Here is a 22,634-nt window from a genome sequence, read left to right on the forward strand (position 1 = left end):
GAAGAGAAGGCAGAAGACGAATCAGGGTCAGAGTGATACGGAATGAGAGAGATGCAGCTGGCCATTGCTGGCTTTGAACATGGAAGGGGCCATGTGCCAAAGGATGCAGGCAGCCCGTAGGAGCCGGAAAAGACAAGCATATTCTCCCCTGGAGCCTCCAGAAGGAATGCAGGCGTGCCAACACCTTGAGGTCAGCCCCAGGAGACCCATTTTGGACCCATCTCGTGTTGTCTCAAGCCATTAACCGTCTGGTAATCTGTTACCGCAGCAGGAAATAGACACGTTCTACACACACCCTTCTCCTATTTCCCATTTCTAACTCATTTCTGCTTTCATCACATGCTATAGTTATTGTCCTTGTTGTCATGTGGTCTATATTTTTTAATATAAATGTTTACTATGTTTAATATACTATGTTTACTTACTAGCTCTAAGCTCCTTGAAGGCAAGTCCTAGACTTTGTTTTGGTTTTTGTTTGTTAAATATAAGTCAGAAGCCCAACACATCACTCATTACTACGTAGCCATTAACAACTTGGTCAATTATTCACTAGACTGGCTAAAAGTCTAAGCAGCCAGCTTAGCAAAGAGATGAAACAAGAAAGCTGGTGTGAGGGGCCCTCCGGGTGGCTCAGCTGGTTAACCATCTGAACCTGGCTCAGGTCATGATCTTGTGGTTCGTGGGTTCGGGCCCCACATCAGGCTCAGTGCTGACAGCTCAGAGCCTGGAGCCTACTTTGGATTCTGTCTCCCTGTCTTTCTGCCCATCCCCCTGCCTCCTCCAGCTCATGCTCTCTCTTTCAAAAATAAATAAACATTTAAAAAAAGAAGCAGCAAGCAAGCTGGTGTTAAATAAAATATGGAATCCTATTAATTCCTCCTCCATTAAACTAAACCCCAAAAATCACACTCATGACAGGAGAGTTTACTGAGATACTATTTTCTCTGTATCTTTCTTTACTCTCATTTCAAGCTAGTGGCCAGGGGAGGGGATTTGGGGCAGGACAAAGACGGGAGCAGGTGAAGGTCACTGGATCACCACCACCTTTGTGAAGACCTAAGGACTCTGAAGGGATAGGTCTCCTTTTGGGTTGGGGGGACAGGAGACCTTCAGGAGGGTAGGAGGGTGGATCCCCAGAGCCCACAAAGGGGACCAAGTTCCTATGAGCAGTGGGGCCCTAGGCTGTGCTCCATGACAAAACCTCAGAGGGAAGCAGAGCAGGCTAGACCCTGGGCTTGGGGTCCCCCACTCACCCAAGACTCTTAGGTCCCACACACACACCACACACACAGTGCAGGAGCTAAGAACACAGGGGGCACAGGTATGTAGGACACTGGAGGTCTCTCCTGCACCCCACGGAATGGCAGCTCTTACCTTTGTGGCCTCCCCCCTCTCTTTTGACCTGAGACCTTTGCAGAACTAGGCAGAGGGAGGGAGGTGGGGGGGGGGGATGACCCTGAGAATGACCAAGATAGAATTTCCCACTAATCCAACAGGAAGCAGGAAGAGGGCTTGGCGTCTGAAATATGGGGATTTAGAAACAAAAAAGTGACATTCTTGCACAATGAAGTCTGGGGCTGATATTCCAAATGACGATACGTGCTTTGGCTTTAAAGTGAGGGTTTTAATCTCCAGGTGGGAGGAGGTCTGGGGTGGGGTGGCGTGTCAGAGGGCCCCACGCCCTCATCGTGCAGCTCAGGGAGTGGAGAGGAAGGGCCGGGGCTGCCGGTGGGCTCTGTGGTGGCTCTAGGTTGGAAGCACACCTTCCCCCGCATAGGGCTTGAAGCACAGATAAATCAGAAAGCAGCTCCAGATGCCAAGGATGAAAAGGGTGCCCAGGAATGGCATGGAAGTTTTCTGCTAGAGGACGAGAAAGGCAGGACCCTGAGGCAGGGTCAGCGAGCTGCCGGCGAGGCACCCCTCCCCGCAGAAGCCTCTGGGCTGCAGCCTCCAGGCTGGGGGACCCGGGTCCTCCGGCCTCGCGCCATGTCCTCTATGACCGAGTGGATGAGGTCGGGGGGCAGTGTCTCACCACCGTCGGGGGGACTGGAGGCAAATGCAGCCTGAGCACACTGCCTCTGGGATGATGGGGCACCCGACTGGGACAAGGACTTCTCGAATGGGTCTACCTACCCCTGACTGTAGTTGTTCTTCTGGGCACACAACAAACATCTTTCCTGTAGAGGGAAAAAGAAACGGCACAAGAAAGATCATTTTCCCCTGGTCCAAGATGGCCGCCTGCTAGGCACCTCATGGGGTCTTGCTATAGGAAAGGGCAGAGCAAGATGTTGGCGCTTGGCAGTGGGCACCTCCAGGGTTGAGGCTCACTTGGTCACGGCTTAGGACTCTCCCCAGGCTTAGAGGGCAAGCCCCCGGAGGGGGCTCTGGGCTAGGGAGGCATCTGGGGCCAGCAGAGGGGTGGAACCCATCCCTTTAGAGCAGGACATAAGGGAGTGAGAGGGCCTAGGACGGTCAGGGCAGGGCAGGAGCCTGGAGGGGCACACCAGCGTGGGTTGGGGGGTGGGGGGGTCAGGCTTCACTTACGCAGCAGGTCCTGCCTTGATGAAGGGAATCCAGTGGGTCCTTTTTTGGTTTCTGAAGTGCCATCATCTTCTCGTGGAGAGTGAGTGGCATGCCATCGGCTCCATCCACTTTCTTGAGCCGGAGCTGTGGGTCTGTGTCCGTCTTTGCCGTCAGCCTGAACTCCTGCTGCTCCTTTGGACCTCTTCTAAGGGGACTGGGGGAGGGAGTTAGGGAGGGGCAGAGCTGGGGGGACGATTTCCAACACGACAGGGAGATGACCACAGTGTGGGCGGCCACGGAGGGCCCTGACATCCAAGCCATTGGGGGAAGAGAAACCAAGACAGGTCCTTGAAGAGTCTGAGGGTCCTCTGAGTCCGAGGACGCTTAGCAGAGTGAAGGGAGGAGATGCCTCAGGGACGAAGAGAGACGGGTGCAGGTCACACTTACTTGCTGCTCTTGTGCATATTTATTAAAACATCCATCTTCTCATCCATATCCTTCTGCATTTCCTTCAGGAGAAAAGTCAAAGCTTAGCCTTATCATCTTGAAGGGCGTCTGAAATCCTTTCTTCTTGCCTCTAGCTGCCAACCACTCAGAGATCACCTCAATGTCTTCCTTTCTCGGGAATCCTCACCGGCCTTAGGTGACCCGTGCCACCTCCCCCTTTCCCCGCCCCCATTCCAGGATGAGGCCAAAGTACAGGCAGGGTCATTAGGGGCTTATCCAAAGTTTCCAGATAAGTCAGAGGACAGGAAGGCTTTCACCTGATCCCACACCTGGATGAGACCCTTACGCCCTGGCTCTGGCTCAAGGCCTATGAAGTGATGGAGGCAAGAAGACGAATCTTGTGACCTTGCCCCGCAAAGGCACTTTTGGCTCCAATGTTTTGACCCCTGCTGTGCACCCAGATTCTGCGCATGCGCGTTTGCGTCATCTTTTACCCAATTTCTGGCAGAAATGGTCAGCATAAAATAAAACTGACATTAGTTCAACTGGCCCCTCACATTTATTATTTACTAAGAACTGAAAGAATAGTAAAATCTTCTTGGCGAGTTACGATCTGTAAAGTTTGATCCGGAGACATTGGAATAGAAATAGCAGTCATCAAAGAATGTCTAAGATGGCAGATATCATCGTCAACGGTATCTGTTATGGACAAACATAAGGTTCAAGGTTCAAGATTGGCTTGAACATTATAAAATACCCATGAAAAATAAATTGCCTCAAGGAAAATAATTCGAACAAAAAATGAAAGATTTGGCAACAGTTTACTGAAGTGTGGTAGAAAACTGATCAAGGAATCATACTGTATGGGTGGAGAGGATTTCAAAAAATAGCTTCTTGAAAAGCATTTTTTTAATGTCTATTTTTGAGAGAGAGAACGCGTGAGCAGTATGGGCAGAGAGAGGGGAATGGAAAGTCTGAAGAGGGCTCTGCACTGACACCACAGAGCCCGATGCCGGACCCGAACTCACAAACCATGAGATCATGAGGTAGAACGCTTAACCAACCTAGCCACCAAGGCGCCACGACCCCCCCACTTCTTGAAAAGTATTTTTAAGTGGTGGGATACATTTTGGATAAGACATCCGTATTCATAAATAGAGTGAAAATATCCTTGATGTGAAAAGCCCCCTGGTTTCGAAAAATCAGAGTCAAAACGTCCCTTATTCTTAGAAGTGTCACTGTGACTTCAAACTCATGTCCTGAAGTGATCTCCTCATTTTCTCTTCTAAATCTGTTTGCCAACTGTCCTTGTCACCGTCACCGCTTTCTTCTAACTGTCCAGATTGCCTGTTGGGGTCATGGACACTTGCTTCTCCTTCATTCTCTATGTTGAGTCGATCATCAAAAATGTTATTTTTCCTTCGGTGCATCTTTCAGATTTACCATTTCCCTTCTGTTCCTACATCTAGTCCAGCATTCCTCATCTTGAGTGGGAACGTGGCTTCCTGCCTGATATTCTAGCTCCAGACAGCCCCCAACCCTGCTCTCCCGGCTCCCCCCACCCCCGAGCCCACCTTGCAAACAGCTGCCTGCTCAGCCTTTCTGAAGTGCTGCTTCTAGCATGTTCTTTGATTAAGAATCTCCAGAGGCCTCTTACTGCTTACACAACCAAGTCCCAATCTGTCCGCCTGTCTTTCAAAAGCCTTCATTATCTACCGCCTTTGTGCCCATTCCATTTTATTTCTCACAGTTTTCCCGGATGATCCCACTTTTATGACTGATCTCCCCACTGACCATGATACACTTCACGTTCATCCTGCTTCCATGCTGTGTGCAAGCTGTTCCCGTGCCCAAAATAGCCTCCTTTGTGCCTTTCCATACCCAGTCCTGCCCACTAACAAAACACTTACTGTGTTTGCATTTTAATATGGAGATAATACATGCCCTTTGTAGAAAATTTGGACAATATAGAGGAATATAAAAGTAAATTAATCTCATCACCTCGCCATAACTGTTATTAACCCCTTTGGTGTATTTCTTTCCAGTCTTTTTTCTAAATATTTACTTTGCTATTTTCCCCCGCTTAACTGAGATCAGCCTATATAGATTGCTTGTATCTTGCTTTTCATTATAAGCATACTTCTCATTATAAGCATTCTTTTTTTTAAATAAGCTTTTTATATCAAAATAACTTGGGACTTACTGAGAGTTGCAAAGATAGTACAAAGAGTTCCCATATGCCTTTCATTTCATTAAGTTTCCCCTTAATATTAACATCTAACCCAATCATGGCATTGCTCTTAATTTAAAAAAATTTTTAAGTTTATTTATTTATTTTTGAGAGAGAGATAGAGAGAGTGAATGAAGGAGGGGCAGAGAGAGAGAGAGAGAGAGAGAGAGAGAGAGAGAATCCCAAGAGGGCTCCATAGTGTGAGCGTGCAGCCTGATATGGGGTTTCAACTCACGAACCATGAGATCATGACCTGAGCCGAAACCAAGAGTCAGATGTTTAACTGACTGAGCCACCCAGGTGCCCCAATTTTTTTAAAGTAAGCTCCATGCCCAGTGTGGGCCTTGAACTCATAACCTCTCGATCAAGAGTCACATGTCTACCAACTGAGCCAGCCATGTGTGCCTATAAACATTTTCTCCAGTAGTTCCTAGTTTTTATTCTGTGGATATACCATAATTTATTTGGCTATTCTTCTACTGTTGAAAATTGTGGTGTCCAAATTTTTGCTATTATATATAATGATCCTGCGATGAATATCTTTTTACAGATACTCATGCTAGTATTTCTGATTATTTTTATAGGCTAAATTCTGGGAAATGGAATTAATAGGTCAAGTGGTTTGATATTTTTTATTTCTGTTTTCTAATTCCTTTCCAGTTTTGCACAAACCTATATTCTGATCAGCAGCATAAGAGCATTCTTGCCCTGTTCTATAACTGTCATAAATTAAAAGTTCATCTATTTGAATGTGACAATGACTTAAGTATTGTTCCCATTTGGCATTTCATTCATTATTCATGAGGTAAACCTTTTAAATATATTTACTGCATTTTAGTTGTATTCTCTTTTGTGGATTGTTTCTTCATACCCTTTGCCCATTTTCCTATTTGGTTCTTACTGATTTGTGTGAGATTTGTAAGTTATAGATTAAAAAAACTTTTATCAATGTTTATCATATTTGTGGAAAATTATTTCCTTCAAACTGTTTGCTTCTTAATTCTGTATATGGCGCTTTGCTGTTACCATTTTTAAATTTTTTATATTGTTAAATATATCAATATTTCCTTAGTGATTTCTTCCATTGTACTTCTTTTTAGACCATACAGTTAAATATTCATATATAATTTATTCTTATTGGTTTTTATTATTTAAATTCACTCTATGCACCATTTCAGTTTTTACAGTGTTAACTAAGTTTTTCTTCGTATAATCACAGTTCTTAATATAAATATATAATCCTTTCCTTCTAACATTTAAAAAATCATCCTTATTGTCTTTGAAATTGTATAGAGCTGTGCTGCCCAACCTTCGGCATACAACGGAATCACCTGGTGATCTTTAAAAACTACTCATGCCTGGACCTCATCATCTCAAGAGGTTTTGATTTCATCGTTATGCGGTGCAGCTGGGTATAAGGTCAAAGCCATAGTACAGGTGACCGCAATGTACAGCCAAGGTTAGTAACTACGGCTACTTAAGATCTGGTTCTTATCCAGGGGAAAGCTCAGAATCACTTCGAGAGTTTGAAGCAACTGTGGCCCAGCCTGGAGATTTTTATTCAGTTCATCTGGACCAGGCCTGGGTATACAGATGTTTAAAATCCTGGCAAGTGATTCTTAGCGTGTCCCTGGCACAGAGGTGGTGACAAGGTTATCTACCCTGGTTTTGTTCCTGCGGCTGGTTATCTAGACAAGATTATTATGGCTTTATGTGAACTTTATATATCTGGTAGGGGTAGTACCCCTTTATAACTCTTAAAAATGTAAAGCTATCTGCTTTTGCCTATTTATGCTTCTACATCAGTGGTTCTCAAATTTTCACTTAGGAAATGTGAGAAAAATTCAAGGGTCCAAGCCCCCTCCAAAAAGGATCTGGGCTCTATTTTCTTTATTGTGCTCCAGGCAATTCCAAAACACATCAAGGTTTGAGAACCACTAGTCTTTTTTTTTTTTTTTTTTGAAATTTATTGTCAAATTGGTTTCCATACAACACCCAGTCCTCATCCCAAAAGGTGCCCTCCTCAATACCCATCTCCCACCCCCCATCAACCCTCAGTTTGAGAACCACTGTTCTAAACATTTTCTTTAATCTTTATTTTTGAGAGAGAGAGAGAGAGAGAGAGAGAGAGAGAGAGAGAGCGCGCGCGCAAGCACGGGAGGAGCAGAGACAGAGGGAGACACAGAATCCAAAACAGGCTCCAGGCTCTGAGCTGTCAGCACAGAGCCCGACGCGGGGCTTGAACCCACAAACCATGAGATCGTGACCTGAAGTCGGACGCTTAACTGACTGAGCCACCCAGGCACCCCGAGAACCACTATTCTAGAGTCTAGGTGGTCCTCTTAGTAATTGCTGAGCTCAAAACTAATCTTATTGGGCTTTTGGTTAGATATGCATTTAGCTTCCCATGTAGCCTTCAAAGCTCACTGGAAGAGTCACTTTCTCTGTAAGTATTTAGTTACCCCGGCCCACATTCGTGACTCATTTCTCCAGACTCCTGATTAACTGACAGCCAATTGTCATGTAGCTCGGCACTTACTTGTTACTTAATTCTCTCTTGCCATAGAGTTTGGGTCTTCTGCTAGATTGTAAGTGACTTCAGGGCAGGGTCTGGCATCGCCTTCCATAATTCCCAGTGCCGTAATGGCCCATGGAAGGCACTCAGCAAATGCTTACCTTCATAATCTCCACGAATTCCTGGAGTTTATCAAAATCCTTGTCCATTATGCCCTTTATCTGTTGAAGAAGAAAAGCATGGCAAGTATTACTGAAGGCAGAATCCCTCTGGGGCATTTTAAACAAAGGGCAACAGCTGCTTCTTGGATAAAACTCAAGGACAGACTTGTAGGGGCCAATTAAAGCCACTTTCTTCCCAAGGAGTCTATGAAGGGACTAGGGTGCATGTACCATTAAGTGACCACCACCAGGGGCCTTGGGGTGGCTTAGATCTGGGTACAGCAACGCTTCAACATGGAGCTCAGACCATAGCTTCAATTACACCTTCTTTCTTCAGCATTCCCTCCCTTCCTACAAATGCCACCGGTGGTTCCAGCAAAGAAGCAAGAAGCGAGTTCCTGCTCTGCTGCTTGTCTCCAGAAGAGGAGGGAGGAGAATGGAATTGGTCCCTGACTTCTCCCACATCCTGGTCAGCTCCTCTCACTCTGTCACGAGGGCTATATCTCCCTAACCCTCAGTGTGATGCCTTAGAGAGTTCTTGTCATTCAAAACCTGGGCTTAAGCATCAGACAGACAAGACATCGATACCCTCAGCTGCTCGGCACTGAAACACTGGAGGAGATGGGGCTGAGTTGGGCTGATGCGTTTTCCACGCAATTCCTGATTGCCCTCGCTATTCAAGGTTGGCCACTGCATTTTCCTGGAAGCTCCCCTTTTCCTCCATATCCTGGAGGGTCTCATCCTGTTACCTGTTTGATCTCATCCATTTTTTCCTTGAGCTCTTCCTTCACCTCCCTGAGTTCAGTCTGAGGAAATAAAATAGGGAAGAGAAGGAGTAAGGAAAGGTCTAGGAAGGGAAACTGTCAAAAGGAAGTAAGGAAAGACCGTGGGGCATTGCTAATAAGGAGGAACAGAGAAATACCTCCCATTAGGGCTGAAAGAAAGGATGCTGTTAAGGGGGGAGTGGGCCGTACAGACATCACGTGCCTCCCGCTATGATGCCCTGAAGGGGACACCTTCACTTCTGTGATGTGACCCCCAAAAATGCACAGCCGCATCTAGTCACCAGGAAGGACCAGGCCACCCACATGAAGGGTCGGTCTACAAGATAAATGACCTATAATCCTCATAAATGACAATGTCCCAGAAACCAAAGGTTGAAGTGGAATTCCAGACGAAAGGAAACTAAAGAGGCAGGGAACCCAGCTGCCATGTGTGGTCCTGGATTGGATCCCACACAAAAAGAGTTTTTTTCTTTTGTTGTGAAAGACATTAGTGGAATAATTGATACAATTAGAATAAGGACTGAATCAATGTTCATGTCCTGGTTTTGATATTTTGCTCATTGTACTGTGTAAGAGACTGTTCTTGTTTTTAGGCAATATGCACTGAAATTTCAGAGAAATGTGCTCTCAGGTGATTCAGGAAATATACCTTATATGTATGTGTGTGTGTGAATACATGCAGAGAGAGAGGGAGGGAGGGAGGGAGGGAGAGAGAATCGTAAAATGCCAACATTTGGGAGATCTGAGTGAAGGGTATAGTAGAATTCATTGTACAATTTTTTGGTCCCGGAGCCTAGTCACAGATGCCAGCAGCAAACCCACCATGGAAGCGGCCGGCGGCCTGGGCTGCCCCACCTACCCTTAGCTCCTGTGTCCTTCCTGGTTTGGTAAACAGCCCTTCTTGTTTAATTCCCTTATAGTCATACGTCTGTTGGTTGAAAACAGAAACACAGAATGGTGGACGTCACAGGTGTGGGTGGATGAGGCAGGAGAGATCCCCCCGAGTTTCTGTCCCTCCTTTCAGGCTAGGACAGGGGTGAGAGCTGGCAACCCCACCACCACCACCGTCTCCCCTCTGAGCTCCTCACGCCACCGCCCTCCTGGCCCACTGAATGGCCAAGGCCCTTCCTGCCTCAGGGACTTGGAATGTGCTCCTTCCTTCGCCCACACTGCTCTTCCTCAGGCTTCCGGTCGGCCCTCGGCCCTCGTCTTGTGCTTCAGCTCCCAGCCCAGCCTGGGGCCTTTCCCGACCACCTGGTGGGCAGCAGCTACCCAGGCAGCCCTCCCTATTTCAATTCTCTGCGTCGCAGGTAACACTGCCGCGTTTTCCTTCTTTGTTTCTGTATCAGATTATTCCAAGCGTGAACTTTTGCGAGCAGAGTTTGTCTCTCCCTCTCTGTGTATCCCCCAGCACCTGGGACAGGTCTTGGCTGCCAGGAACAGCGAACGACCCCTGACTCCAAGTCACCTCCCCACGGGTCTCAGGCCTGGCTGCCGGCATGGCCTCAAAAGAGCTTCTTACTTTGGTCGGCTCGGGCTTCAGTTCCAGGCACATTGCCTTGTAGTTCTTGCTCTGTAGAGACAGGAGTTTGGCAGACCTCCTGTGAGGCACCAGGACTGGAGGGATAACACCAGCCCTCTCAAGAGCCCCCCTACCCAATCCTGCCCGTCCACCTGCACCTGAGCTCGGGCCCATGTACGCCCCCTCCCACCAGCGCCCGATTCAAGACAACCCAAACTTTGTCGGGTTATCTTTCTTTTCTGAACACGCACCTGCCCAGTCAGCAGGTAGCCCTCCCCCCGCTGGGGGGCCTGAGCAGGGAGAGCACTTGAAGATAACTTTATGGAAGCTGTGGATGAGTTCAGGCTTTGGAGACAGATTGACTTGCAATCTGATCTCGGCCTGCTTCCCTCCTAGCTGTGTCACCCGGGCAAATTATTTATTCCCCCTGAGCCTCCCTTCCTCGTCTGCAAATCGGGGGCACTCATCGCATTATCTAATAAGGTGCTTGTGTGCCTTAGATGTGCCCGTGGATGCAGGCCTGGTACCGGCCCGGCCTGGAGGCGTGGCTCCGGCGGTGGTTGGAGGTGGTGAGGGTTATTAGTCGCTCCTCATCCCAAAGGAAGTCAGCAGAGGCCTCCTTCCTTCCCACCCCGAGGCCAGGGATGAATCCCGTCCTCCTTCCGGGCTCAGAGGCCACTTCACTCTCAGAACAGAAAGAGAAAGAGCAGAGCATTCACCACAGATTCTCTGTATCCCCCCACCCGCACCCTACACCTCCATTCAGTGAGGACTCAAAGAGGCCCCACATTGTCCAGCAGTGTTTGTCCTTTACCAGGTTTGATTTCTTCAGTTCTGCCCTCTTGGCCGACATGATGGCGGAGGCCAGAGTGTTAACTTCCCAACCTCCCCACCACGGGCCCCTGTGACCAGGCCACTGTCCCGTGCAGATTACAGGCCAAGGTGAGGGAGGATGACTGCCTCTCTGTGTGCAGAACTGCTGAGGTCACAATGCCCCGGTCCCACATCCTGGCCCGGAGTATCACTACAGCTTTGAGCCTCGGGTGCCTCAGCCACTGAGCCGAGGGACAGGTCGGGTTCCAAAGCCATGAGGTTTCCCTCCGGCAAGGGGGAAGGGGGTCACCTGCAAAATCGCCCTCTGGGAGGACCTGGCCTGTTATGGCCTTAGCGGAAGGCATGCCTCACCAGAAGCAAGGATTCTGTCTCCTCCCTAAGCAGGACTTACCGACCAGGAAGCGTCGGCCCCGAACATCTAGCTCTCCTCCGAGACTGTGCACAAGGTCTGTCGTACTTTCCCCACATGGACAGACCCTTCCTTGGGTCTGAAGCTGCCTTGGGTTGAGATGCCTTGAAGTCCCTCTTGTTCAAGGTGCATGTACTGTACCAACCTGGGGTCCTCTATGCTGGGGGGCTGAGGGGGTGCTGATCTTTGAAGGATGGCTTCTGACACCCTGGCCTGACCACACGGATGGCCCAGTCCTCTCTCTGCCTTGCACCACACAGTCTCTTCTGTCATCCTGGAAGACGTTTGGAGCAAGAAGCAAAATGTGGACAGTGCTGAGAAGACTCCTGGGGTGGGGAGGATACGGAGGCCATTCTGAAGGGGGTTATAATATGTGTCTAAAGAGTCAGAGGATCGTGGCCTCCTGTGGGACCTAAAATCATTCAGAATCCAGCTGGCAAGCCTAATTTCGCTTTCCTTGGAATTCGTGGGCATTTTACCTCCTTCCCTCTTGTTTCAACTCCTAGATGCTATCAGAAAGGCCAACATGGAAATTCTGAGGCCAGCCAGCCCAGGAGTACAGGAAGGGATGGAAACTGCACGGGGAGATGTGCCTGCAGCACCCCACCCCCCCCCCCACCCCCATTCTGTCCCTCGCAGAGGCTGTGAGCTCTAGAACCTTCCCGGGAGCCGCGGCAGTATTTCCGATGCATTTCTGAGGGGGTTACTTCATGGCCTCCAACCTGGTGATGGTCGTCACTCTTACTGTATCACAGCCAAAGGAAAAAGTGTCTATCACTCTGTTTAGTTGGGGAGAGGAGTGATGAACTTTCCAGGCCTCTTTCCCAGCTAGTAAGTGAAGGCTGGAATGTCAGGGTCCTGTGACCCCCGTACTCAGTCCTTGCAGATCCGCTGGCCACAGAGCAGGAGGGCCCTTTCTCTGCCCTTTCTAGGTTTCCAAAGACCCGACAGGCTTGGGCAGGGGACTACAGGGAAGATGACACTCCCTCTCAACGTTCACCAGCCCTGAGGAAGCGGGCACCGACTCCTCTTTGTTTTGGCTTCAGATCCTCCTGGACCTACAGCAAAGCTTCCTTCTCTTGGCTGAGCGGTCACTAAATGAGCCCCCTTCCGGCCACGCATTTCACAGGAGCCCAGTGGCCCGTGTATCAGGAAATTGGGTCTAAAAGAAACCAGGGTCTCGCTGTAAAGCCGCTTTATACATTATACATGTATAATTATCATCATTTGAACAGATGGTAACAACTGACCCACGGCTCCAGGCTTGCGCCTCCTCACAGCATTCACTAGTCATGCGCCCAGATACGTCACTGTTGTCATCAGTGTGTTCGGGAAGGGCTGAGGAAACCCGTTTGGTGAACCTGAATAAATGAGTCTCATGTTATTGTCTTCTCCTCTGAGATTCTGCAGTTGCACGAGGCGTTAGCTCGAAGCGGTATGGCAACATGGATAGTGCCGTGGCAGAACTTGGTAATACGCCAGCCCTGGGCTGTTCTTACCTGAGGGACGCTGCATACGCTTTTCCTGCCCCCCTTCATGGTGAAACCCACTGGGATGAGGGCAAGGAACAGAAAGCCCACAGACGTTCCAATGGGGTTTGGTGGAAAAGGGATATTCACAACGGAGAGAAAGAAGCAGTCACGTGTCTCTTTTCTCCAAGGGGATGTCATTTGAATTTCCTTTTCCTTACAAAGGTCCTGGTTTTTCAGTTTCACCAAGGCAATGTTGTAAGGGAGGCTGTTGGGGGAGGAGGATTTAAAAATGGCCGGGGCGAGGGGGAGGGGGGGTGGTCTCATGGCGGCTCAGTCGGTTAAGCGTGGGACTCTTGGTTTCCGCTCAGGTCATGATCTCGCAGTTTGTGGGGCTCTGTGCTAACAGTGCTTGGGATGCTCTCTCTCCCCTCTTTCTCTGCCCCTACTCCGCACACATGCACGCTCTCTCTCTCTCTCTCTCTCTCAAAATAAACTTTAAAAACAAACAAAAAATGGCCTTGGGCCTCTGACTTCATGCATGGCCTCTTGTAATTCCAGGGGTGACCCAGTGTTCTAAAATCCTTTGATGAGGACAGAATAGTTCATAAAGGTATCCGGAATCCTGACGGCTGTGGTCTCCAGTCAACCTCAGACTAACAGGGTTCAACACAGATGACCTGGATAATTCACTCCAAAACACCCTGCGGACATACTGTAGGGTCTGGCTGCTGCCTTCAGCCAGAGGGCTCTCTGGTTCCAAGCCCCCAGTGAAGCTCTCACGTAAAATTTTTAGAGCTTTACTGTGATTGGTTATTGCATTGTCCTACTTGACTGATTCATAGATGCCTCAGAACACTCTACACTGTGTCAGGGTAGATTTCTCATGGACACATTGGTTACTCTGCAATTTCTGGGCATTTCTGCAAATACTGTATCAGACCTTGGCTAGAATCACAACCCTATTATAGTGTTCCTGTGAAAAAATTACATCTAGTTTCTGTCATGAACTTCTAGTACCTCTATTTCAGGAACAAAACAGGATATTCTGAACAGGTAATTGTAAATCTCCAGGTAATTCAAGACAGCTCCTGATAAGTAAAAAGTCAGAGCAAATGTATTGTATGAGGACTTGCAGGCTTCTTCCTCCTGTGCATTCACCAGGACAGGGACACATTTGCCAGGGCCTTCCAGGACCCAGGGGAACCTGTCACTATTCCCACAGCCAATGTCACAGAACAGCCTGCTGTGTGAGATAAAGTGAGAACCACCAGCCATCAGAGGCTCCCCTGCTCCTGCTAAATACGGCTCCTGGGGCCTCTTTACTTGGCTGGTGTCCCTCTACTCTCTTTGGATGGAGTCCAAACAGTGGATGGCAATTATATTCCTACCTGTTTTGGCGTCCCTGCTTAAAGATTCTCTGTGGTTGTTCTCCCAGTCCCTTAAAGCCTCCTCTCTACCTCTGACACCTCCAAATCCCCATCCATCATCGACGCCATACATCTGAGTGGCACAATGGCTTCTCTGGATTAGCCTTTTGGGGACTATGCATGGTATACATGGGAGATCACCAACGGCGAGGATGTGGGTCAGTCCTGAGAGCAGCCAGCACCACTCTTGCTCCCACTTTTTTGGCTAGAATGCAACCACACGTCCACACCTACCTGCAAAGGAGGCTGGGACACGTGGCTGAGTATCCCCCAAGAGGAAATAAGCGTAAGGAGCAGGTAGCCAATCTCTGCCACACCTTCCTGATAGATCTCATCCTTCCCATTTCATTCTGACAAGTCCCCTTGTAAGAAAACTTAAGTTCACGTTCCTCTGTTTTTTGTGCAAGGGAAGAACCTGATGAGATCAAAAGGGAAGACTACGTGAGACACTGGAGCCGGGTCTCCCAACTAATGTGGGCTGGCAGAGCTGGAGTTCAGGTTAAGGGCTCACCTCTTCTCATCTGAACAGCCAACAGGCTAGGATGTTGAGACAGAGGTTGTAATAATGATCCCGTTTATCCAAGACTTACAGTGTAATAATTCCAGTCGATCCCGGATCCATTCTGCAAATCTCCCTCCCCTCCTGCGGGTACTGGAATAGGAGTCTGCTCTGAAGTTTCTCTTGCTGTTCTAAGCCCTCTCAGCAGCACTGGGGCCCAAGCAGGTTGCCTCATCTCTGCCAGCACCTTCCCTGGAGGATGAGTCTCACTGTTGTCCTCTTTGCTGAGAGTCCATAACCTGCTGCAGATGACCCTCTCAGTCTAGCCCCATGAAGCCACCTGCACATGACTCCTGCATGGGGACACCTACTGCTGGGCCCCACCAACAGACATGGACAATAGCCCCAATTGGACCAAAGTTCTCCTTTACTTAGAGACATCGGACCCTGGTTGGCCTTCTGCGGGGCCTGGCTGTTGCCTTTTTCACACCTGGTTTACATTCTGCTCTTTCCCATTTTGTCCCCAGGGTCATTAGCACGTCAGAGCTGGGTCCATGTGAAGAATGCTCCAGAAGGTGTGAATCTTCTTCCTTGGGTAGGGGTTCCAGGGCTTGGGCCAGAAAATGGGGATCTCTGACCTGGAGCTACAGGTGGTGATCAAAGCAAGGAAGCTGCTAGAGTCAAGAGTCACACGGAGAGGTCAATGAGCTAGAGAAGTCTTCCCGTCTCCAAACAGGGGAGCCAGAGGCAGATTATCAGAGCCACCGTGGAGAAGGGAGAGAACCACTCCTGGCGGAGGCAGAGCCAGCCTGCAGGACTCTCACGGGTGGCCGAGGTGTGAGGGAAACCTCAGCGCATCTAAAGACTAAGAACTGGGCAGTTTCACTGAGGTGCTCCTTCCTTTCTTGTCATAGGAGTGCGCTCCATGCAGGGCTGTGGATTTTTCCTTTTGGCAAAAGGCACTGGTAGGAAGCTAGCCTTTGTCTAGCTCCCAGTCCTCCAGTGAGGAAATGCCCACGCTGAAGCATCTCGTCTGCTGTGGGGGTGGAGCCAAGGCACGGCTCTGAAGGAGCCAGTTCTGTGACGTGGGTCTCAACTCTGCTCCTGGAAGCTGAGTGTTCACGCTCTTGCTGACCCTCCCAACAATTAAACCAGTTCACGTCGGTTCTCTTTGCAACTAAACCTGACTGACAGAGTTGGTCATACATTTCTGCTAACTGCAGATCTTTGGGAACTCACATGCGTGTGGTGGTAACTCCTGGGTGGTGACCCACAGGGGCGTTTCCTGTGGAAATGTCGAGTACTTCAATTTGGTGACATCCCATAGATTGTCAAAGTTGGTAATTTTAATTAGTGGCCATGGGAAAAGGGGGTGTGAAACCCAGTCCTTCATGGGTCTTTTTTATAATGAAGACTTCTGCTTGGCTTTTTTTGGTAGACAAACATCAGACAGACACTTTTTATAGCATCAAGACACCTAGGCGGGCCTTTTACTCACAAGAGGTAGATGGCGTGTCACGCTATTATGTTGGTTCTCAGGGACTGCTTTTTCCAGAATCTTTGTTCAGCTGCTCGGGAAGCATCTGCAAGCCCACCCGCCTTCCTCCTGTAGGCCGTCTGCAGCCCCAGCTCTTCTCACCACAGGGCTCTGGGGATGTTCCTGGGCCATGTGACTGATGAACACTCTGAGAAGCACCTTCTGGGGCCCTGAGCTCCTACCTGAAGCTGAGGAAGGGAGGCATTAGGTGACATTACTCCTCTGGGCGGCAACAGAGGACGGGAGGCGTTAAGTGACATTATTCTTCTGGGCGGCAACAGTCGCGTGAAAATCATGGCTCACGGAAAGACAACTTGGATGGAATCAAACATTGAAGCAAGCCACACTTCTCTCCTGAGTCCCCTAAATATGAATGGTCACTTATTTTTATCTAATTATTGATCAGAACAAAGCAATCCCCTTCCTTCCCCTACCTCAAAAAACCAGGGCCACAGCAACCCATCCAGAGGACAGTGAACTCCAGGGCCTACCTGGGTCGCAACCCCACACCTCACTGGCAGGCTGTGCTTATTCGGGCTCAGGGCCAGGCTGGGTCCGAGCGAGAAGCACTGACTCACTGCGCAGGGGTTTCCATACCGAGTTCCCTGTTTCTTCACACGCTCGCTGAGCACTCACTGTGTGTCAGGCACTCTGCTAGGCACCAGGGGCACAGAAGAAACTGAGATGTGGTGCTGGCCCCTGGGAACTCATCACTGATGGGGCTGACAGAAGCAGCAGAACCACACTTACACTGTGGTCTGTAGGCCCAGGTGTGGAGGGGGCCCAGAGGAGAGGCACAACCCAGTTCTTGGGGCTGGTTCTCTGCCATGCTCTTCTGGACTCCAGTCCTGGCCTTGTGAGTTTCCCAGTACCCCGGCTCCTCTAGAGTCAGGTTCTTCTCTACATGCAAGCACAGGACCCAGGTCAGGCCACGTTACCCACCCTGTGCCAGACTTTGCAAACACCAACACCTGCCTGTACCTCTGAAGATGACCTCCTCCCTCTACTCATCGGTGGGCCCACCCCGGTGGGAAAGGTCATCAAAAAGATGTGGCCACCAACCGACCCGTGAGCCGGACCCTGGCACTTGGAGGCCCCTCACCTCCTCGGCCCTGTCCTTGGAACATGGTTTCCACTTGCCTTTCTTGCTCCCAGAGGCCGTATCACAAGGATATAGCCTTGAGATGGCGACGTGGCGTTGAAAACGCCTTCATGGTGTATGTGACTAGACCCTGCGAAGGCCTCTTTATAAACTTTGCAGGTATGGCCAGCAGGTACAGGGATCCATTCATCTTGCTGCTGCCTGAGACAAGCCTCATACGTAAGTCCCCTTTGCTTATTAAAGCTGCCACCCACCATCCTGGAATGACTGCCTCTTTCTTCAGTCTCTCTCTGCCCTCAGAGCACAGGGGCCAATTTCAGATTGCTCCCAGGAAGCTCCCAGGAGGGTTACGACCAACACACGCCCTCCATGCTGGGCCCTAGATGGGGTTCACCTGTCTCTGCCATAGCAAATGGGTCTCCCAGCATAGAGGGCCTAGCCTGTCCCAGCAGGTGCATTGCATACCAAATCAGCTTTCTCTGCTCCATCTGGCCCAAGTTCACCTCTACCCGGCCTTGTCACTATATATAGCGGTTTGGACTGGACCAAAATCTGTACACCCTCTAACAGTGTAAAACAAAGTGTCCTCTGAGCTCTATGTGTCAAGTTGATATTTCACCATGTCAGACTGTGTGCAGGTAACACATTCTCGGAGGTCTGTGGGTTCCTGCCTCAGGAAATAATGGGATATTCATAAATGTAACAGCCCTTAGGTTTTGTACATAAATCCCCCTCAGCAATCAGGACGCAGAGAATTAGACACCAGAAGTCCTCATGAAGGAGACTTTGCTGTGCTGGTCTGATACCAAGGAGAGGCTTCTTGCTGATTCTACTCGGTAGCCTTACCTGACCTCTTTCCTGCTGCGGCCGTGCCAGAACCCTCAGGACATTCTTTGGACCTTCTCTTTTGTCCTCCACTTGGTTACGTGTATTAGCCAGAGTTCTCCAGAGAAGCCAAATCTATTCATTCTATCTATTCATCTATCAAGAAATTCATTTTAAGGAACTGGCTCACGTAATTATGGAGGCTGAGTGATCACACAATCTGCTGTCTGCAGGCTGGGGGCTCAGGACAACTAATGGTGTAAGTTCCAATCCAGGTACAGAAGACTGATGTCCCAGCTCGAAGACTGGCAAGCAGAGGAAGAATTCCTTCTTAGGCTTCTTTCTCCTCAGGCCTTCAACAGATGGGATGGGGCCTGCCCACATTAGGGAGGACACTCAGCTTTGTTCAGCCCACCAACTCAAATATTAATCTTATCTGAAAACATCCTCACAGACACCAAATATCTGGGCACCCCATGGCCCCATCAAGCTGACACATAAAATGAACTACCATGTTATCTGTCTCTCCTGCCTTCCTGACCCATCACTTCACCTGGAGCACAGCTCATTTTCTTCCTTTGGTCGTGGCACCCGTGGCCAGAGTTCCAGATAACTGACCTCAGGCTTGGCCTCAGGCCCCTTCCCTCCAGAACTTCCTTTCAGGGCAGGCCTGGCCGGAGGCCCAGGGTTCGCCAGCCCTTCCCACCCAGACGCTGGCCTCCGGATGTTCTGATACCAGAGCCTGCCTGCCTGCCTTCCTTCCTCCCTCCCTTCCTCCCTTCCCCCCTCCCTCCCTGCGGTCCTTGCCTAGAGCTTTCTTCCATGCCACCACCATGCCTGGTGATATCAAGGCAAAGTGTTCCAGGAAGTCATTGCTTTCTCTCTGCTCAGCTTTATGGATTGACCCATTCCGACGCCCTCTACTCACTCATAGTGCTTTGTGCCCTGGAAACGATCCAGTAGGGGGGGTATTTGTCGATACCTTCCCATCCCCCAATCTTCCAGGAGAGAACTCTCTGCTTTTTCAAATTCCTACAGCAGCCCTGGGGCCACGGCTACACGCCCCCGTGTTTTGGCCCCCATCTGAGCTCCTTCTAGACCCTCCCCCAAGGGTGCAAATCCAGATCCTAGCTTCTGCCGCCCCCTGCGTCTCGCCCGCCTATTGCACAGCTCGGTTAATGGCAAACAGGGGTGAGGATTAGCCGCAGCTGCATGGCCCCGTGTCCCTGCGGAAGGGCGGGGCGGCGCATGCGTGGACCTTGGGCTGTCCTATTGGGAAGGAGGGGCTTTGGGCCTGTGCACCTGGATTCTCCGGTTCAGTGATTTCCAGGCGTCCCTGCCAGTGTTTTACTTAAAGGTTGAACTAGGGTCAAGAGTTCACCTACAGAGACGGGGAATCACTGTAGTAAGACGGGTCGTGACTTAACCAAACATTTTGGATGGGTTTATTTTCTTTTCCGTTCACACAACGATCCTAAGATGTAGGGATCATTGGGGGCACCTGAACGGCTCAGTTGGTTGAGCGGCCCCTTTCAGCTCAGGTCATGATCTCACAGTTGGTGAGTTCGAGCCCGGAGTCAGGCTTTTTGCGGTCAGCAGAGTCGGCGTCGGATCCTCTGTCTCCCTCTCTCTGCCCCTCCCCTGCTCGAATTCTATCAAAACTAAATAAACTTAAAAACAAAAAAGTAGGCATTATTGTTGTTTCCATCTTACAGATGAGGATGCTGTTCAACGTAAACATTGAATCATTTTTCTGCAGTCACAGACCGAGGTGGGGGAGCCATGAAATGAACCCAGGCAGCCTGGCTACACAGTCAGCACATTTAACCTCCTTCCCAGATGTACGAACATCTCTTTGAGTCTCTGCTTTCCGTTCTTTTGGGTATACGCCCAGAAGTGGAATTGCTGAATTATATGGTAGTTCTGTTTTTAATGTTTTGAGGAACCTCCATACTATTTTCCATAGTGGCGACACCAATTTGCACTCCCATCAATAGTGTACAAAGATTCCCTTTTCTCCACATCCACGCCAACACTTATTTTCTTTCGTTGTTGTTGTTGTTGTTGTTATAGTTCCCATTCTAATGAGTGTATATTGGAAGCTCATTACAGTTTTGATTTACATTTCCCTAGTGATTTGTGATGTTGAGCATCTTTTTTTCATTTATTAGCTGAAATATTTACTTTTAAAGGAATGCAGTAGGATTTTGGCTTTCTTTTAAGATTAGTTACTAAAACAGCACTTAACTGGGGGGAAATAAGTGAAAAATGCATTCAGTGGTAGTTCAGAGTCCAAGGGTTCTTCTTCCTCTTAGGCACCAGGAAAAATGTTTCTTTAGGACACAGGAAGCAGGACTGGATGTCCGTTACTGCGTACAGGCCTGTAGGGGGCGCCCAAGAGCAGAGCTCCCTGGGTGCTTCTTCCCAAGGGGTCCAAGTGTCCAGTGAAGGAAGGCTCCAGGGTCTTACCCCAGGTGCCCTATTGCTTTCCCCAGATGTGTAGGGATTAGACGGGCTAGCTGTAGCAGAACATTTCCTTCAAGCAGAAATGGCTCCACAAAGCACAATTCACTTCAGCGAGTCATGTCCACATCTGTAAAATCACCAACAGTTAATGATTCATTTATTCACTTATTCAATAAATATGTGTACCAACTGCCCGTTTGCCAGGCACTGAGACCTATGTTTGCAACAGAAGATGATCGAAGTGGATGTGGGTTACGACCTGAATAAATGCTTCAGAACAGAGAACAGGAACGAAGGTCAAGAGCCTCTCTCCCCAGAGCCCCACCTTCAGCGTGGCCAGTGGTGAGCGAGTAGACTTCAGAGATGTCCCTTTATTAAATGGAATGCTGCTTACGGCTCTGCAGTATCGACCAAATGAACAAGGTGCAGCGGGAGCTTTGAGTCAAGTGGTTGTGATTCGTGATGGACGGTTCTCAGCCCAGACAGCTGACGGAGGCTTCTCAGAGGGCAGGTGTGCTGCCTCTGTATCACCATAAGTCAGGCTGAGCCTTCAGCTCAAAATGCGTCTCCACAGGGGAGAGAACAACTTTCCCCTCTCTTAAGGGAAAGGGAACATTAACTAAGCATCGTCTCTGGGTCTGGGACAGTGTTAGGTGCTTTATATGTACAGTGGAGCAACGTTTTCAGCTATTAATTTGTGCCTCTCTTCTAGTGCCCTGGGCAAGATAAGGACCTCAGAGAGGAGCAGCTGGGTGGGTACCGGTCTCAGGGACCATGCTCTGTTGCTGGGGTGGCTCAGCCAAGGGGGCGGGAGGTTGGCAGACCTCAGATTATCCGGGCAAATGGAGATCTCAGTGGTAAGTGGTGCACACAGGGCACGGTGTGAGACTCAGGCTTTGTTCTTCTCCCACTGTGTGTGTGTGTGTGTGTGTGCATGTGTGTGTGTGCGTGCATGTGTGTGTGTTGTGGGAGCAGCCCTGAAAATAGATGAGGCTAAACTTCTTCCTTACCTGGCAGGGTGAGAGCTCAGAGTCAAAATTAAGTTGATTTACATGTTGCCACGGTAGCAGAGTGCCTGGAAGTTTCCTGTGCTGTGGCAGGTGTGGAAATGATAGAAGCACCCTGGAAGAGAGTTAGCAGTTTCCTAATAGCACCCACTCAACATATCTTACCATGCCATCCATCAGTCCCACCCCTGGGCACCCACCTAGAGGGAGTAGGAACATATAGCCAGTCTTTCTCTTTCTCTTCTGGTCCAAGGTGCTTTGGGAGCCGCTGGCTTCGGTGTAGACATGGCCAAGTCCAAGAACCACGCCACGCACAACCAGTTGCGAAAACGGCACAGAAATGGTACCAAGAAACCCCAGTCCCCAAAATATGAATCTCTTAGGGGTAGAGAACTCAAGTTCCTGAAGAACATGCGCTTTGCCGAGAAGCACAGCAAGAAGCGCCCGAAGAAGACGCAGGCCAACAATGCCAAGACCATGAGTGCACGTGTGGAGGCCTTCAAGGCCCTCGTCAAGCCCAACATCCCAAAGACTGGTAGCCACAAATTCAATCAACTTGCCTGCACCGCTCACCCCAAGCTCGGGAGACATGCTCACGCCCTCGCTGCCAAGGGTCTCAGGCTCTGCTGGCCAAAGTCCGAGGCTGAGACTCAAACCGAGGCCCAGGCTGCAGCTGTGACCCCAGCTCCAGCTCCTGCTGTGGCTCGGGTTCCCATAGGTGCCACCCGCCACGAAGTCTCCAGTGTAGAGGCTTCTGTCTGCCAGAGTGAGGATGGAAGGACCAAGTGTGATCCTTGGGCATCTGTCTGCATGGGGCTGGTGCCCTCCTGTGCTGTTTGTGCAGATAAGCCTGTGGCAGGAGCTGTCAAATAA

General features: G+C 49.6%; 2 protein-coding genes across 6 annotated transcripts; one reads left to right on the forward strand and one right to left on the reverse strand.

Annotated features, from left to right (window-relative positions):
* Positions 1-1,603: 1,603 nt before the first annotated feature.
* TEX35 (testis expressed 35) lies at positions 1,604-19,030 on the reverse strand. Of its 5 annotated transcripts, none has more exons than XM_053209229.1 (10): positions 14,560-19,030; positions 11,409-12,787; positions 10,184-10,234; positions 9,521-9,589; positions 8,626-8,682; positions 7,877-7,936; positions 2,971-3,032; positions 2,545-2,737; positions 2,134-2,177; positions 1,604-1,860 (listed from the first exon to the last, which is right to left on the reverse strand). In XM_053209229.1, exons 2-10 carry the CDS (start codon positions 11,433-11,435, stop codon positions 1,797-1,799), a joined length of 627 nt encoding a protein of 208 aa, XP_053065204.1. In that variant the 5' UTR covers positions 11,436-12,787; positions 14,560-19,030; the 3' UTR covers positions 1,604-1,796. The 5 variants fall into 5 exon arrangements, with proteins under 5 accessions (XP_053065204.1, XP_026930109.1, XP_053065203.1 ...); XM_027074308.2 differs by having other exon boundaries at positions 10,998-12,787; positions 14,560-19,025; XM_053209228.1 differs by having other exon boundaries at positions 10,076-10,234; positions 14,560-19,019.
* Positions 19,031-21,874: 2,844 nt separating this feature from the next.
* On the forward strand, positions 21,875-22,634 carry LOC113603996 (60S ribosomal protein L29-like). The gene has a single exon (XM_053209158.1). The coding sequence runs from the start codon at positions 22,047-22,049 to the stop codon at positions 22,632-22,634; it is 588 nt and encodes a 195-aa protein (XP_053065133.1). The 5' UTR covers positions 21,875-22,046.

This window comes from Acinonyx jubatus, chromosome E4 (assembly GCF_027475565.1).
Source record: "Acinonyx jubatus isolate Ajub_Pintada_27869175 chromosome E4, VMU_Ajub_asm_v1.0, whole genome shotgun sequence".
NCBI lineage: Eukaryota > Metazoa > Chordata > Mammalia > Carnivora > Felidae > Acinonyx > Acinonyx jubatus.